Raw genomic sequence first — 16,166 nt, forward strand, 5'->3', positions numbered from 1 at the left:
GAAATGCAGGTTCAAGAGCAAGAACTGGAGAAAACACATAATGACCTGAAGTGTACGCTTCAAGAAATCCAGAGCAGAAATCACAACTTAGAAGACATGTACAACAAAGTACAACAGAGGAATACAGACATGTACGAGGCAAAGCTACTACAGGAGGCAAAATCTAAAGATCTGAAAGAAAAGCTTGAAGAAAAACAAGCAAAATTAGAAGAACTGGAGAAAAAATGCAAGAAACTTGAGGAGGAAATGGCAGTAACAATGGAAGAACTGAAAACCTTCATCCTACAGAAAAACGAGCTCCAGGAACAGTGCCTGCAAAAGAAGGCAAAAAAGAAGAAAGGCTTCTGGTTTTTCTGGAGGAGGGACCCTCCTGCTTCCTCACTTCATCGTGAGAAGGTGTAGCCTCATCTTCCTCCACCGCTTTTCAATATCCTCACCCCTCTACCTCCCCTCTCTCCTTCCACCTCTCCATCACTCTCCATTTTTTCTTTCTCCCCTCCCTTCTTCATGCTTTTTCTTTCCTTTTCTCACCCTCACCCCCAACTAGTCAAGGCAGATGACCCTGAGCCTGGTTCTGCAATAGGTTTCTTCCTTTAAAGGGAGTTTTTCCTAACCACTGTCGCCTTGTGCTTGCTCAGAGGGGATTGTTGGGAGTTTCTCTCCTCCTTTCTCTTTCTTCCTTTATATCCCTTTCTTTTCACCTCCCCTCTTCTCCCTTTCTCTCCTACCAACTCTCCATCACTCACCATTTTTTCTTTCTCCCCTCCCTTCCTCATCCTTTTTCTTTTCTTTTTTCACCCTCACTTAACTTATTCTTAACTAACAATAAATATAATCAACCATATTTTTTACTTGTGTCAAATCAATGTCTTCATTCAAGAATAATTCATCTTAAGAATAAAAACAACAAATGTGTGATAGCTGTGTGTGTTGATGGAGCGGCACATTTATGTTTTACATTTTAGCAGTATCTGTTGTGATACGTCCGAGAGTGAAGTGAACTAACGTGGGTTACTGGTGGTTCAGAGAATATTTAAAAGTGGAATGGGAGCCAGAGCCTTCTGCCTTCACGATTAGGCTTAAAACTTTCCATGTTGATAAATATGTACCTCTATACACCTGTGCCCACTGCCTGCTACTGCAGTGGAGTTTATTCTGTGCTTACATCTTAAATTGGCGAAGTCGCGATTGCACAGCCAGGTAACTTAAACAATCACTTGTTACAACCAAGGCAGAAACAAGACTGTTAGATGCTCTTACGACCAAGAGCTCTGAATACACTACCACCCGTACCTTGAAGCAGCAGCAGAGGACCACATCGTGTGCCAATCCTGTTAGCTAAGAACAGAAAACTGAGGCTACAAGACTGATCAAAATTAGACAACAAAAATTTGGAAAAACATTGCCTGGTCTGATGAGTCTTGATTTCTGCTGCGACATTCAGCTGGTAGGGTCAGAATTTGGCTTAAAATAACATGAACGCATAGATCTATCATACAGTATCAATGACTCAGGCTGCTGGTAGTCTAATTATGTGGGGGTGTTTTCTTGGAACATTTGGGCACCTTAGTACCAACTGAGCCTTGTTTAAACACCACAGCCTGCCCAAGTATTGTTGCTGACTACGTCCATCCCTTCACGACCACAGTGTACCCATCTTCTCATGGTTGCTTCCAGCAGGACAGCATGCTGTCTCACTGCACTCAAATGTTCTTCACACGCACCACATCTCAATCCAACAGTGCACCTTCGGGGTGTTTTGGACCTGTAGATTCACATCATGAATGTGCAGCTGACAAATTTGCAGCAACTGCATAAGGCTTTCATGCCAGTATGAACATGTCTGAAGAATAGCACTGTGTTGAATCTCTGACATGAAGGATTAAGACAGTTACGAAAGCAATAAAAGAGTCCAGCAAGTGGATCTAATAAGATTGCCTGTGAGCTCAATAAAATAAAATATTGCAGAAGTAACACACAAAAGAAACGAGAACCACAAAATACAACATAAAAATAAAAAAAAAAATAAAAAAAAATAAGGGAGCTCAAAAGCATATTTTAATAATTTTAATGATAAAAGGGTATCTTTGTTCTTAACAGTCCGCATTAAACAACGCCAACAATACCAGGTCAGATTTCTCCTCGTCGTTAATAAACAACCAAGTGTTACCCCACACTGCTGACGTCACTACGGGAAGATACGCCCATTAGGCTTCCCCTTACTTTACATTTCCGCAAAGTTTTGGAGTTGTGGCAGGCTTCCCTCAATCAGGTTTATTAAAGTTTTGTTTATAGACATTTATAAGCTAAAAGAAAAGATGAGTGAAATTAAGCCCAATGATAAAGGGTCGAGTGAAGAGAGCTCCGAGGAACAAGACTGGGCAGCGGCTAAAGCTGCTTTCGACAACCTCAAATCTAACAAACCCAGACCTGTGAGTGTTTTAATGCTATTTTCCTTTTCGTTAGCATGTTTGCTGTGTTATATACTTTCACGAAGAGTTGTTTGGGTAACAAACCCCTGAACATGTCGTGCATTTCTTTTTTCTCCTTCTTGTTTATCCACCCCCAGCCCAAACCCAAGAATGCAGTCACCATCGCCGTCTCCTCTCGCACTCTCTTCAACATGAACGCCGAGAGGAAGATCTTTGAGGAAGAGGGCTTAGAGAAGTATGTCGCTTTCCAGCAGGAACATGAAAACGAGCCCCTAAAACCAGGACCTGCTTTTCCCTTCGTCAAGGTATGCTTAGGCCCTTGGACTGTAAAACCTGCTGCAGGTCTGTGCAGGGCGTGTCCCCTCAGAAGTGTTCATTCACTATTACAACTGTCTGTGATCACATAGTTAAAGCCAGGGAATACTTATTGATAAACAGTAATAGCTAACAAGGGGCTGCATATCTATCCCTACACCCAAGAGGAGGTGGTGTAAACAAGTGTTTGGCTGTTGTCACTGCTAGAGCAAACATGGCTAAAATAAGAGAAATACCCAACACCGCACCAATTACTTAATATTTAACTTCTTTATTGCTTTAAAACCGGTTTCACTACTTGTTACAATGACATGGTACAAGCTAGGAAATCAAATAATTTTTCAACAAAGAAAACTGGGAAGTTGCGCTCTTACTTCCTGTAAAGCCTGATAGGTGCTGAGAGCTGATGTTTGCACAGGTTTATCAGGTTCATTGTCATACAGAGAGTTACAGTTCTGGTTTTCTCGTTTGACAGTCACTGTCCCTGTGGTTTATAATGACTGTTTCAACTTTGGTGGCACAGCTGGTACCACAGCCACTCCTGCCATTCATAACAGCCAAACTGTCCAAACACAGAGCATTACAACTTTAATGAATATGGTACTAAATGCAAGGTTAATGTATTAGGTTGAAGTCATTTAACATAACAAATTATCAGCACAGTGTGTTTTTGTGCAATAATATACAAAGGGCCGTATCATTAATACATATATACTTTCTATTCCAACAGTTGACTGTCGGTTAATAACATATGGATGAAAATATACTGGTAGTGCCCACAGCATGAAATAAAAAATATGACTTTTTTAATAGTAATTTCTCATATGCATGCAGCCCAGAAAGTCTACTCTACCTAGAGGGTATTTTAGATGTAGGTGTCAGATGGGTTCAAGGTGGGGGTGGGACTACATCAGAGATCTGCTGGTGATGGATAAGCTGACAGAAGAGGTCAGCCAGGAGTCTCCATGGACTATGATGTTTGCAGACAGCATTGTGATGTAGTGGGAGTAGAGAGCAGGTCAAAGAGAGTCTGGAGAGGTGGAGTTATGCACCGGAGAGAAGAGGAATGAAAGTATGTAGAAGCAAGACAGAATACATGTGTGTGAATAAGTGTAAGAGTGAAGCTGTAAGGAGGAGAGGTAGTGAAGGCAGACGAGTCTGAACCATCCAAATCAACAGACAGTTCACAAGAGAGGCGCAGAAGAGGGCAGGCAGGGTGGAGTGAGTGGAGACGAGTGTCAGGGGTGATTTGAGACCGAAGGATAGCAGCGAGAGTGAATGGGAGGGTTTACAAGATGGTAGTAATACCTGCTGTGATTTGGAGATGACAGCACTAATAAAATGGTAGGAGGAGGACCTCAGAGAAGGTTTGTGGATGCAGTGTAAAAGAGCTGGTGTAAAAGAGGAGGTGGCTAGGGATAGGGTGAGATGAAGGTGAATGATTCACTGTGCCAACACCTAAAGGGAGCAGCTGAAGGATGAAGATCAAGGGGGAAAAAACTATTCATGGCATCAAGAATTATAATGTTGCAGGAAGTTTTTTTTTCTTTTTTCACTAGGTAGTTAAAAGTAAAGACAGACAAGAATGTGGTGAATGATGTATAGTAAAGGTCAAGCCAGCTAGGAATTAATCTATTAAGTCATTGCTGGCAGCACTGCCGGTGCACCCATTTGCTATGTATCACCAACCAATCATCGCTCTATAAAGTTTATATTTGTTCCCATTTTTGGCAAATTAGCTCCATTAAAAATATACCAAATGATATACAGGCAACTATCATTCAGTTGCTTTGATACTGGAGAAAATGTGAAATCGTGATGACCTGTCTCGCTGTGAGCCCTCAGAGGATTTATGGACATTTTATGGCAGACATCAGAGTAATGTCTCGGGAAAGTGTCCCACAGAATCTAAAAATATGTGCGTAACCTTTCTGTGTGCAGATCTGACCAAGCTGTGACTTTGAGAAGTAGTGCAAATTAAGTGCTAAAGGTTAATTGTCTTTAACCCTTGAACCATTCTGCTTCCTCGTGGATAGGTGCACGAAATCCTCAGCACTGTAATGCGTACCCATAGCAAGCATCCTAGCTGCACTGACTTGGTTCTACATTGCTTTAAAAGTGTGATTTAACCAAAAGAATAGTGGTTACTTCTGTTGAGGACTCACATGCAAGATCCTTGCTTTGGGTGTATAACATGGTTTGTTTTTTTGTGCTTTCTTAAGGCGCTGATGAACGTCAACACTCGACTGAGGGAGCTCTACCCAGACAGCGAGGAGCTGTTTGATATTGTCTTAATGACCAACAACCATGCCCAAGTGGGAGTGCGCCTCATTAACAGCATTAATCGCTATGGTATGCTGCGTCGAGGTCTGAGTGTTGAGTGTGGTGTTGGATCAGTCTAGCAATTACGCATCTAAAATGAGGAAGTCTTTCTTTTTCCGCACAGCTCTTACTATTTTTTTTTCTCCTTGCTTCAGATTTGACCATAGAAAGATTCTGCATGACAGGAGGGAAGAGTCCTATTGGTTACCTGAAGGCCTACCTGACAAATCTTTACCTCTCCAAAAGTGCACACAAAGTCATACAGGCCATAGATGAAGGTAAGTGATGTTGGTCTAATATTTTAATCAGTACTTTGCAGAGTCTTGGACTTCCTTCACCAGCTTCTAGATGTTTAAGTACTTCTTATATTTACACGCCTCAATGTTGACTTTGTGACTCATTCACGCTTCAGAGGGAAATCTCGACTTCATACTAAACTGCAAGAAATATCTGGTTGAAGGCAGCATGAGATTTACAGCCCACCCACCATTCAAATGAACACAGAATAAGCTTGTGTTTTAACCATGACATTTATTTAAAACAAAGTGAATTAAGGGATCTTGATAGGCTCAGTTTATTGTGTACATACTATATACTGTATTTAGACCCGAGTTTTCGAGATTTTAATCCTTGCTTCGCTTACCTTTCATCAGGAATTGCTGCTGCCACAATGTTCACGCCGGACACAGAGCTGGAGCTAAGCAACACTCAGTTGAGAGTGGCGTTTGATGGTGACGCTGTCCTCTTCTCCGACGAGTCAGAGATCATCGTGAAGCAGCATGGCCTGGACACTTTCTTTGAGCACGAGAAACATTTTGAGAACAAACCTCTCGCTCAGGTAACGTATGGTTGTTTCCATTTTCTCCTACATCACTTATTTTGTTCTTCAGGAAACAAGAAGTGAGCATTTTCAAAAGGTTTAAGGACACAGAGAGAGTGCCTAATTATAGCTTACATAAAATAAAAGATGCCCCTCCAAACCTGTCTCAGGCATGGCTTTACACACACCTAACCAGGTGTGATCAATTCAGCCCAGGCGACATCTGAAGACTTTGCACTGCCGCTGCAAAGACAATAGTGGTTGCAGAGGCGTGTAACAACATGCACAGAAATTCATATTAACTGGTTACATTTAAAATCTAGATAGAACCTCACAGAACAAAAATCCCTCCACAAATAGTGACATAGTTGATGCAGGATGAAAATGTATATATATATATGGCAATATAATCAAAATGCATACAGTTGGCATATGGCTATGTCCCCTATTGCAGAGATATATGTTCTGTTCATCGGTGCAGACTGAGTCAGATCCATTGCAACATGTTGGAGACGGGTTGCTTCCCAGCAGGCAACCTGTGCAATTACCTTGCAATCAAAAGTGGTCACCCAGAGGCTGAGGGTGTTCCATACCACTTGTAACTGAACACCATATCCAAAAAAATTCAATGCTATCACCAGGCAACTGCCGATGATCCTTATGTTATTAGGATGTCGTCCTGTATTTACTGTTGCATGACTGAGCCACTAGTCAAATACTATAAGTGTAGCCATTCACACTTTTTAACAAGTGTTTTGCTCTCTGTTTTTGTAGATAGTTTCACTGTGCAGTCATGGTGAACTGCTGTTTCAGAAGCTGACTCAGTATCAGTAGACAGTACTGGCTGTCACCGCATACTAATGGACCCTACTAGATTCCTCATTAATTACAGTGCAAGCTGCTGATATGAGCATATTACGCTCTGAGAATTATCTGTGGGGTTTACGAACCCCCTTGTGAGTTGGTAAATATGTTTCACATCATCTGAAGCATTTATTTTCCTTGTGTGTGCTTGTGCTTGTGTATATACTTTCTGTATTATCAGTCCAGATTACAAGTAGTGCAACCATCCATCAAATGGAAAGATGATTTAAAAGAGAGAGGGCTCTATGTAAATAAAAGCAAACACATTGCACTGGATTTCTTCAAATCTAACCTAGCACACACAGCTTTTTACCTTCACAGTCCTCATTTTAAATTCAATTCACTTTTATTCTTTGACTCTTTCAGGGACCATTAAAGTGTTTCCTGGAGGCCCTGGGAAAGCTCCAGAGAAAATTCTATGCCAAGAACGAGCGTTTGAACTGCCCCATCCGAACCTTCCTGGTCACGGCCCGCAGCGCTGCCAGCTCCGGAGCTCGCGTCTTGAAGACCCTCCGCAGCTGGGGCCTGGAGATTGACGAGGCTCTCTTCCTGGCGGGGGCTCCTAAAGGGCCCCTGCTTCAGAAGATCAGGCCGCACATCTTCTTTGACGACCAGATGTTCCACATTGAAGGGGCCATGGAACTGGGAACCATATCCGCACACGTCCCCTATGGAATCGGACAAAAGTACCACAAGGGCAAACTCATTGAGCAGCCTGAAAAAAAGGAATAACCTAAGAATGGTTAAAAAAATAATATTACATTCGCACTACTTTTGCTCCCAATTAAATATTTATATTCATAAAAAAATGTCCATTAAAGGAATCGTAATTTTTAAAGGATTTTGCTCATGAATTGGCAATAAGTATTTTCCTCATGAGAGGGTATAACTGCTGAACAGGAGAATGTATTTTCACACCAGGGTTACACTAGGTGCTTTACTTTCACTTACTGCTGTCGAGGAAAAGCAACCTTTTGGTTGGTTTTAATGTATGTGCTTACCACTTGAAAGATCTGCAGAATAAGTTTTATGCTGTTTTTTTTTTTTTTATTATGTTCATAAAAAAAAAGTTATCCCTTTTATCTGTGAGGTTTTTGGCAAATATATATATAAATATATACATATATAAGTACTGGTACAGATCACCAATTCCATTATTTTTGGTGTTTGGCAAAATCCTCACCCATTTCATATTTTAAAAGGGATTTTAGGAGGTAGAATAACTTCAGCTTACAAGGAGCACTGATGCTGTTTCTGTGTGTTACTGTACTCATTTATTTTTGTAGTGCCACAAAACTTGATCTTGTTCTTTAGGCTGTTTACGCTGTGTCTGTGTGTCAGCCAACAAGCTCTAATTAGACTTTATAGGTGGACTGACTACATCTACGTATGCATCTGTATATGTTTGCAGATATTTATGAAATTTATATTTTATAAATATGTACCTTAATGGCCTGCATAACTAAATGTCAGGAAGACGTTGCACAGATACACTCACATGTTTTTATATGCTGGCATATTCAATCTTTTTCATTTTTGTACTCACATTGTGGTAACACAATGATAGCTTGTCTACACCATTTGACTTTTCTACCAGCGAGTAGTTGGATAAATAAAGGAATGCGATGAAACCCCATTTGTTGTGTTTTGACAGTGTTGGTTAGTACCTAACTGCAGGTACTGTAATTATTTGGAGGCCCTTTATTCCTGCTTTATTCTTCATGTGAAATAAAAATATACTAAAGATTCTGCCAGATTGTTGTGTTTAGGCAGAGTTTGCCTAGTGAGAGCAACATCTTTCTATAAAAGAGCTACAGAGCTGCTTTGTTCTTTTCTTTCCTTAGGATGCTTCTGATTTATCTCGAGGCATTTTGAGAAGGCCTGACTGACTCACACACAAACAGATTAATGGTTTTTAGTGTAATGCTGCAGTTTATACTAATATTTCATATTTTTGGCACACAGGTTATTTGCTTTAAAAATGACACATTATGTATATAATACCTCGGTATTTATAGTTTAATAGGATTTTGGTTGCAGAGCTTTTACATTTAAAGGTATTTTTGTCCGCCGCTAGGTGGTGCTATTTACCTGTAAGTGCTCCTCTTTGCATTCAGGGCCTCTGGGATAGTCTTGTTTTCCAGGTTGGAAAGTTGTTCCTTCCCCTTTCTTGTGGTTTCAAGTTGGAATATGGAAAAAAAAAAGATGACTTGTATTTTACGTAAATGACTGTTTTGTTTTGCTGTCTTGGTTACTGCTAATAAATCATTTTTAAACCAGTGTAAGTCAATCTATGGCATTTTCTTCCCTGACTTGATCCTTGAGCCATGATTATACCGACAGCACTTGAATGCATATCTTCAGTTACCTGTTTGACTTACAGCCTTAAAATTTTTCATAAGGAGTCACTATCTTTCAAAAATAAATCTTTTAAGGGCCGCTACAGAATATTTCTGCCCTCCATGTTCAATCGTTTTAGATGTGCATGATGGAGGGAGCCACAAGGGGGCGCTCCAGCTTAACTAGATTAGGTCAGCCGTTACATTTCCTGCATATAGACTCAGCTGTATAGAGAAAAAATAAAATATACCAACACACGCATAGTTTAGAGAAGCCCATTAAAAGCCTTAAAAATCATCCTACCAATGCCATCATAAGAATGTTGAACCTTACAAAACTACAATAGCTCCTCTTTTTAGATTACCAAGTTCCCTTTCAGCCCATTTCCAGGTATCAAAACATCACTGCCAAGCGCAGAAAGAACAGCGAAATGCAAATCACTGTGCTCTCACTGAACATTAAATCTAATTAGAAGTTAATGAACTATATCCTGCAGCTTCAGATATATTAGAATATCTGAGGTTTACCATTCTTGGACTGAGACTGCAGAGATAATATGTGGTATATGAAATAAGAACACATTTTATACACACTGACAGTGAACCCTCTCGCTGCCGAAAAGCCAGTCAGGCCATTAAAAAAAGGTCGTCTGTGGTGGGAAGGTGTAATTAATTCTGAAATTGGTTGCAGAGAAAAATGACGACAGGGAAAAGGAAAGATGATTTTCAAGGTTTAAGTCCGCTAGATCATGTGAGTTGATGATGATGATGATGATGATGAATGAAGACATTAGAAGAGCAGACATAAATTTAATCTATACCGTGTATGGACTGATATAACTAGATTTAGAGGTACATGCAAACATATATGATATATACGTTATAGCTGATTCCATACGATTTTTCTTCTTCTTTTTCTTCTTCTCTTCTTCTTCTCAAAACCTAGTGCTTATATCAAGTGGCTTGAAGATTATGGTGTATAGTGCAAATATCACTTATTGCAATCTCAGATTGTTTGTCTGAAGCAGATTTAAGAAAATGGTTACAGATGTCTTAATATGATTCTTTGTAACTCTAAACTTTAACCTCAACTCGTGCATCATTTGAGGCCTTCATCACCCAAATGAGTCTTTACACAACTTTTTCCACCTGTGCACTCTCACTCACTGAGACCTTGAAACCAGTAAAGATGTTAAAAAAAATAAAGATAACATTGAAAAACAGAAAACTATTTACATTTATGGAACAAAATGTAAGTTGCATGTCATGTTGTTTTAAGCCAAGGCTAAGGTGGAGTAAAGGACTTTTTAGAGTTACTATAACAGGAAAAGTGAAAAATGTGGCTATGAAAGATAGTGAAGATTAAATATAAAGTGACTTATATGGGTAAAATAAATTTCACTAATGTACACTTAACAGATTTTTACAGATTTTTTGTGTCCCTCTTTCTGTTTTTGTAGAGCTTGAATTACTGTCAGCATCGCTGCCAATTTGAGTTTTTTGGGGGGGATGCTCACTCGGCGGAAGATATTTTTTTAATTTGATCATATAGTTGAGTTATTCATCTTGTCAGGGGAGTAGCTTTGCAACGAAGCAAGGTTTTGTCAGGCAGAAGAAGTGTGTGCATCCCTGAGAGCTGGGACCAACTGGCTGTTGCCATGGATACTTGGTGCTGACACCACAAGAACTGTGTAGGTTTGTTGAAGATATAATTAATAACAAAGGATTAGAGGCAAAGGTAGCATGGGGCTCAGTATGAGAAACCTCATCACACAGTTACTATAATTGGCACCCTTTCCGTGTGTGTGTGTCTGTCCGTGTATTTGTGTGGACACCGCAACAAAAGTTCTTGAAAAAAAAATAACAGTAGCACCCTCATTCTCTGCTGTCGCATTTATCTTCTTGACAAGCAATTTGCTCTAAATATGTTCCCTTGGTTTGAGTTTCAGAATGTTTTTTGGAAAGTAATTTATTTGTACCTGCATTACCGTGATTGGTCCATTGATGCATATCCTGGAGATCCTGGAACATTTATTAGACATAATTAGATAATTGATATGTTTTTATGATACCATGGCTTTCACATCGATGTGCAGAATCTTAAATATGGAACATGTTTACAAGGAGTAATGTACAGACTTAATGAAGGCAAAAGGCTTTATAACAATATGAATCAATGGATACTGAAAAGAAAGAAAGAAAGAAAGAAAGAAAGAAACAAAGAAAGGATTTGTTAATCTGTAATTTTTCTATCATGTTAGCTGCAGCTTTTATTGCATTTTTCAGAAACTACAGTCATCCTAATATCCTAATCATGTCTTTTCTTCTTAGATAGGCTTATTTAATATAAAAGATTTTCAGACCACAGGAGTGTGTCTAAAGTTACATCTTGGAGTGGCCATGATTTTCCCTATCATATATACCACTGGAGTAGTGCTTCTTGGGACTTAACACATTTCATGCTTAAACTTCAGGTTTAATAAAACAGGTGCAGGTTGCACAGAAACTATGAGAAATCACTTGGTTAATCGAATGTCATAAGTTCAACCAACTGTTTTGCTAACACAACACTTTCATTTTTCAGTGAAATTTCAGTCTTCAGTTGTCTCCAGCATTTCAGTAAAAGTCGCCACGAAACCACTGGCTTACCCATCCAAGCTACTTTTCCATTTTACATTACTGAGCAGTTTACTTAATTTATTTGTTATGTTTAGCTAATACTTAAAACCGTTTGACCCTTTTTTCTTGCAGTTTCAGTTGTTAATATAATAGCCAACAGTCCACAATTTCACAAATTTATTAATTATAACAATCTCAATGATTTACCTATGCTGTTATCTTGCAGTTTTAGAGAGCAGTTTAACTCCTAGCCATATTTTAGCAAAAATAATTAATGGCTTGTAATTCATAATTTTAATTAGCTTCTGTAGCTTCTTAAAGTGTCTACCCCAATGATTGTATACAGTGCATGATTCATCAAGTATGTTTAGCTACCACTTTCATTGCTTATTTATACTATTAGCTGATAGTTTTTTACTATTAGCTATACCTGTAGCTGGTGATTTTAGCCATATATTATATATTCCCTTTATGACCTTTCCTGTGCCTGTTTTTTGAGGCTTTTGGTCTTTCCTGTGACTTATTTCTACAATCTTCAACTGAATAAGCAGATAAATAAACAGAAATGACAGCAGTGAGTTGTCCCTACTATTTTAATTGAAGAAAAAAAGATAAATTAATAGTCTAAACAAGACAGACTTATATAGCAAGCACTGAAGTGACTTGTTATAAAACACTGGGTGATATAATTTCCTTGTGCAGTAATGAGCTACAAATATATTCTGTCCAAACAAATCCTGTATATTTTGGTACTAGAGTGAGGACACTTTCAAACTGCAGGAATCATTTTTTTAACAGCCATTACAAGAAAGCTAAAAAAAATCCCCTTACTGTTTGAAGATGCCATGCATAGATAAGCCATTTAAAAGAAAAGCAGATATGGTCGTAGGATGTGCTACACATAAGAGTTTGGATAATTTTAGAGCTTCTTCTTACCAGAAATATGCCAAAGGCAGGAAATCCCACACCATATCAATAAAAATGTCAGAGGCCTGTAAAGAGCAAAGGGTGCACATAGGGGTCACTAAACTTGCACATCAGGTGCATCATAGGAGGTGTTAAGTAGGTTTTTTCAGTGATATAAGCACTCAGAAAGTGTAAAAAAAAATTTGCAACAAAAGTAGCTATTAGCAGATATATTATTTTAGTGAGTTTTTTCAGTGATTCTTTCAATTGGCTAGCAAAAGTTGCAAAAACGGTGAGAAATGTGATCACAGTAATTCCTTAATATTCTGTGAATCTGCAAAATAGTAAAATTGTTAAAAGGAAAAAGCAGCTTATCTTCACATTTGAGAACTGCAATTATGGAATGTTTGACATTTTTACATGAAAAATGACTCAACAATTGTACTCACGCTCATTGTCAGGTAACTACTATAAACTACTGGCAAAGCAGTGCCTTTTTGTTTTCATTTACTTTTCAAAGCTGTCATATCATTGTAATAGGCTGAAACATATAGTGTTCCCTGCTAAAATGTACTTAGGCAAAAGTATTGTGGCATGAAACTAAAGTAGTTAAAAATGGTACTCAAGTGGATTACTGTGAATGTACTTTCACCACTTTTTCTGTAAATACAATTATAGTGTGAGTTTGTGGTGATGAAGTTCGGATTTCTGCAGGTGGCGCTCACTTCTTCGTCTGTTCACCCGTGAAGATGGTCAGCACTTGCGATAACAGCTCAGTGAATCTGCTGCACGATGCCACGCTCACCATTTGCTGTGTGACTGAGTTTGTGGGACACAGTAAGTTTTGTGGCATTATTTGTTGAAAGAAGACTGTCGTATAATAATCGCATGTATTGAGGTCATCTGGTCCCCCTCCTCAGAAGCATTACGCTTCTTATGGAAACATAATGCAGAGTGCATACACTCTCACGCAAAGCTATAGACGGAGATGTTGTTAATCTACAGTATTCACATGAGGAATGTAGCTTTGCAGAACAAACTTTGATCAGGTGCAGAACTTTTGGTGGATACCTTTTAAAGATTGCTGTTGTCTATGCTAACACACTGCCTGTTTGAAACAGATGCTCATCACCCTTGTGATATGCATTATGTGTTTCTGTAATTGCTGCCTGACTAGTGTTATTGCAGACCTAACTGTGTGTTCTGCAGGGATCCCAGGAAACCTATTTCTACACCTCCAGAATGAGCTGGCTCTTATTCAATTTAGCCTATTCTCATTTGATTGCACAGTGTGGTTCTCTAAAAGCGACCCCACAGGTCCGGAGGCATTGACAAGTGTCTCTGCATGAGATGGATAACTGAAGCCACATCGGCACACTGTTTCCTCCTTTTGGCCTTTCATGAGTGCACCTGTTAGATATTATCGGCAGGCTCACCTAAGATACAAAACACAGTTAGGAAGCTCTAGGCCTGAGCGTCTAATACACATATCTAATGATGGGAAGAGTTTAAACGATTCTCTGAAAATGCTTTGAATGATTTGAAATCAATCACTCATCACAGTGTTGCTTTGAAAATCCAAGGGGGACAGAGAGGGAGTGAGCTTGGTGATAGCATGCCGCTTTAAGACTTCCTCAGGAGCTATTAATTCACTGGCACATTATATCAGTTTGTAGGGTAAAAACATTAAATAGTGCAGAGTGGAAATAAAAGATTTGCTTTTCTTCTAGCATTTTAGATTTATCTGGTCCGAGTGAATGGCCCGCTCTTTGTCTCTGACGTCTTTGATGCATGTACCCTGCATTTCTTTTTCATGTAATTGAGTTACAAGTTAAACTGGCTTTTGTCATCTTGAGAAGCATCACACTTGTTTCTCGTCCAACCAGTGTTTAGCGTGAGGTTGCGTGGGCAGAAGGGAGAGCAGTATTAGATCAGCCGTAGTAACAGATGAACGGCGTACAGTCATAGTACTTCATGGTCAGTGCTGATCAGCTGTGGCATTTAGACTGCTCTCCGGGCTTAGTAGAGGACACAGAGTGTGGTCCCGGCAGGGGCTCAACCCAGCCAGGCAGCAACACAACTAGCCGGCAAGGGAAAGCAGAGTGCAACTAGTGAGCAAGGAAGCATCACCAATTATCTCCACCTCTGCGCTTGTAGCAGGAATCCATTTCAGCACCATTACCTCTGGGCAGCCATGGGCTGACAGTCTCTCCCGTCAGGGCGATAGTTCTAAATTGGCTCCCACCCCTCTCCTCCTCCAGAGATTGAAAAGAGATTATTAAAGACATTCATCATAGAAGAAGCCTGAGCCTGTCTGGAAAGTCTGAAAATGGTGAGAAATGGCAGCACAATGGAGAAGGCCTGAAGAAAGAGGGGGAAAGAGGGATGGAGCAGGAAGGAAATGATGAGGAGATATGTCTTTGCTGAAGGCTAGGTGCTCCTAGGAGACAGGGTGGTCCCATGGGTAAATCCGATGGGATGCAGCAGTAGACGGGGTGTGGGGCCCAAGTCTGAGGGAACACATGCGAACAGCAGGCCACCCAGTCATGGCTAAAACCCTACATATCGGATGCAGCACTAATGATACCCCTTGAGACCGTAACAGTCTGGCTACAGCACAACAAGATGCTCCATAACAATCTGGCTACAGCACAGTGTATTATTTCTGTCTGATCCAAGTTGAAATCTTGGAGAAAGACTTTGCAAGCTGGACAAGCTGAAGGTCTGCTGTTGTTGTAAGCTCAGACATTAATTTACATCACAATGCCTTTGACTATTAAAACACTTATGATCATTCCAGCCAAGAAGACAACCACATGTTAAAAATAACGTGTCCTGCCCTGTGTCCTAGCCTTGAACGTGTATTGTAAGACAAATTTTCAGACCAACTTTGTGAACTTTAATGCAGTGCTTTATATCTGTCAAACACTCACTTGCCAGTCTTTACACTCCACCCATGCACAGACTAACAGAGGTGTTATTGATGTAGTTATATAACCACCTGAATATTGATGAACATTACAGCTACAGTATACCCATAAGAATACATGCTCCAATATTGGAAAGCTGTCCTCATGACACAGATTGCATGCATATCAGAAAATGATTAACCTGAGAGTTAGAAGACAATGAAGTGCAACAACAAAATGTGAAGAAGTGAATTTAAAGAGGAATTCTGACAGCAGCAGTGTGACAGCACACAAATGTGCATATTTTACTCTATACATATGCGGACAATTTTAAAATTGCATTTGGTAATAATAAAAAAAAAGAAACTCCACTTTTGGATTTATTCACTACAAGTACAGGTGAGGAAGAGGGTGCAGGCAGGGTCGAAATGAGTGTCAGGGGAGATTTGTGACTGAACGATACAAGAAAGAGTGTAAGGGAGGGTTTACAAGAGGGTAGTGAGACCTGCTGTGAGGAATGGTTTTGAGATGGGGGCAATAACAAAAACATAGGAGGTGGAACTTGAGGTGAAAAAGTTGAAGATGCTAAGACTTGGACAGGATGGGAAATGAGCATATCAGGGGGCCTGTTTTATGCTGA

At 39.7% G+C, this 16,166-nt stretch overlaps 1 protein-coding gene across 1 annotated transcript; it reads left to right on the forward strand.

Moving 5' to 3' along the window:
* The first annotated feature begins 2,192 nt into the window (after positions 1-2,192).
* nt5c1bb (5'-nucleotidase, cytosolic IB b) lies at positions 2,193-9,033 on the forward strand. Its single transcript, XM_031730208.2, has 6 exons — positions 2,193-2,432; positions 2,570-2,737; positions 4,970-5,099; positions 5,225-5,347; positions 5,723-5,907; positions 7,120-9,033. The coding sequence occupies exons 1-6, from the start codon at positions 2,319-2,321 to the stop codon at positions 7,483-7,485; spliced, it is 1,086 nt and encodes a 361-aa protein (XP_031586068.1). The 5' UTR covers positions 2,193-2,318; the 3' UTR covers positions 7,486-9,033.
* The last annotated feature ends 7,133 nt before the right edge of the window (positions 9,034-16,166 follow it).

This window comes from Oreochromis aureus, linkage group 15 (assembly GCF_013358895.1).
Source record: "Oreochromis aureus strain Israel breed Guangdong linkage group 15, ZZ_aureus, whole genome shotgun sequence".
In the NCBI taxonomy this organism is placed as follows: Eukaryota; Metazoa; Chordata; class Actinopteri; order Cichliformes; family Cichlidae; genus Oreochromis; species Oreochromis aureus.

Excerpts from the sequence above, each read along its gene's own strand:
- nt5c1bb (XM_031730208.2), top strand. The coding sequence starts at position 2,319 with ATGAGTGAAATTAAGCCCAATGATAAAGGGTCGAGTGAAGAGAGCTCC. Across the intron at positions 2,738-4,969 it reads CTGCTTTTCCCTTCGTCAAG|GCGCTGATGAACGTCAACAC; the intron begins GTATGCTTAGGC and ends TGCTTTCTTAAG. Across the intron at positions 5,908-7,119 it reads AGAACAAACCTCTCGCTCAG|GGACCATTAAAGTGTTTCCT; the intron begins GTAACGTATGGT and ends TGACTCTTTCAG.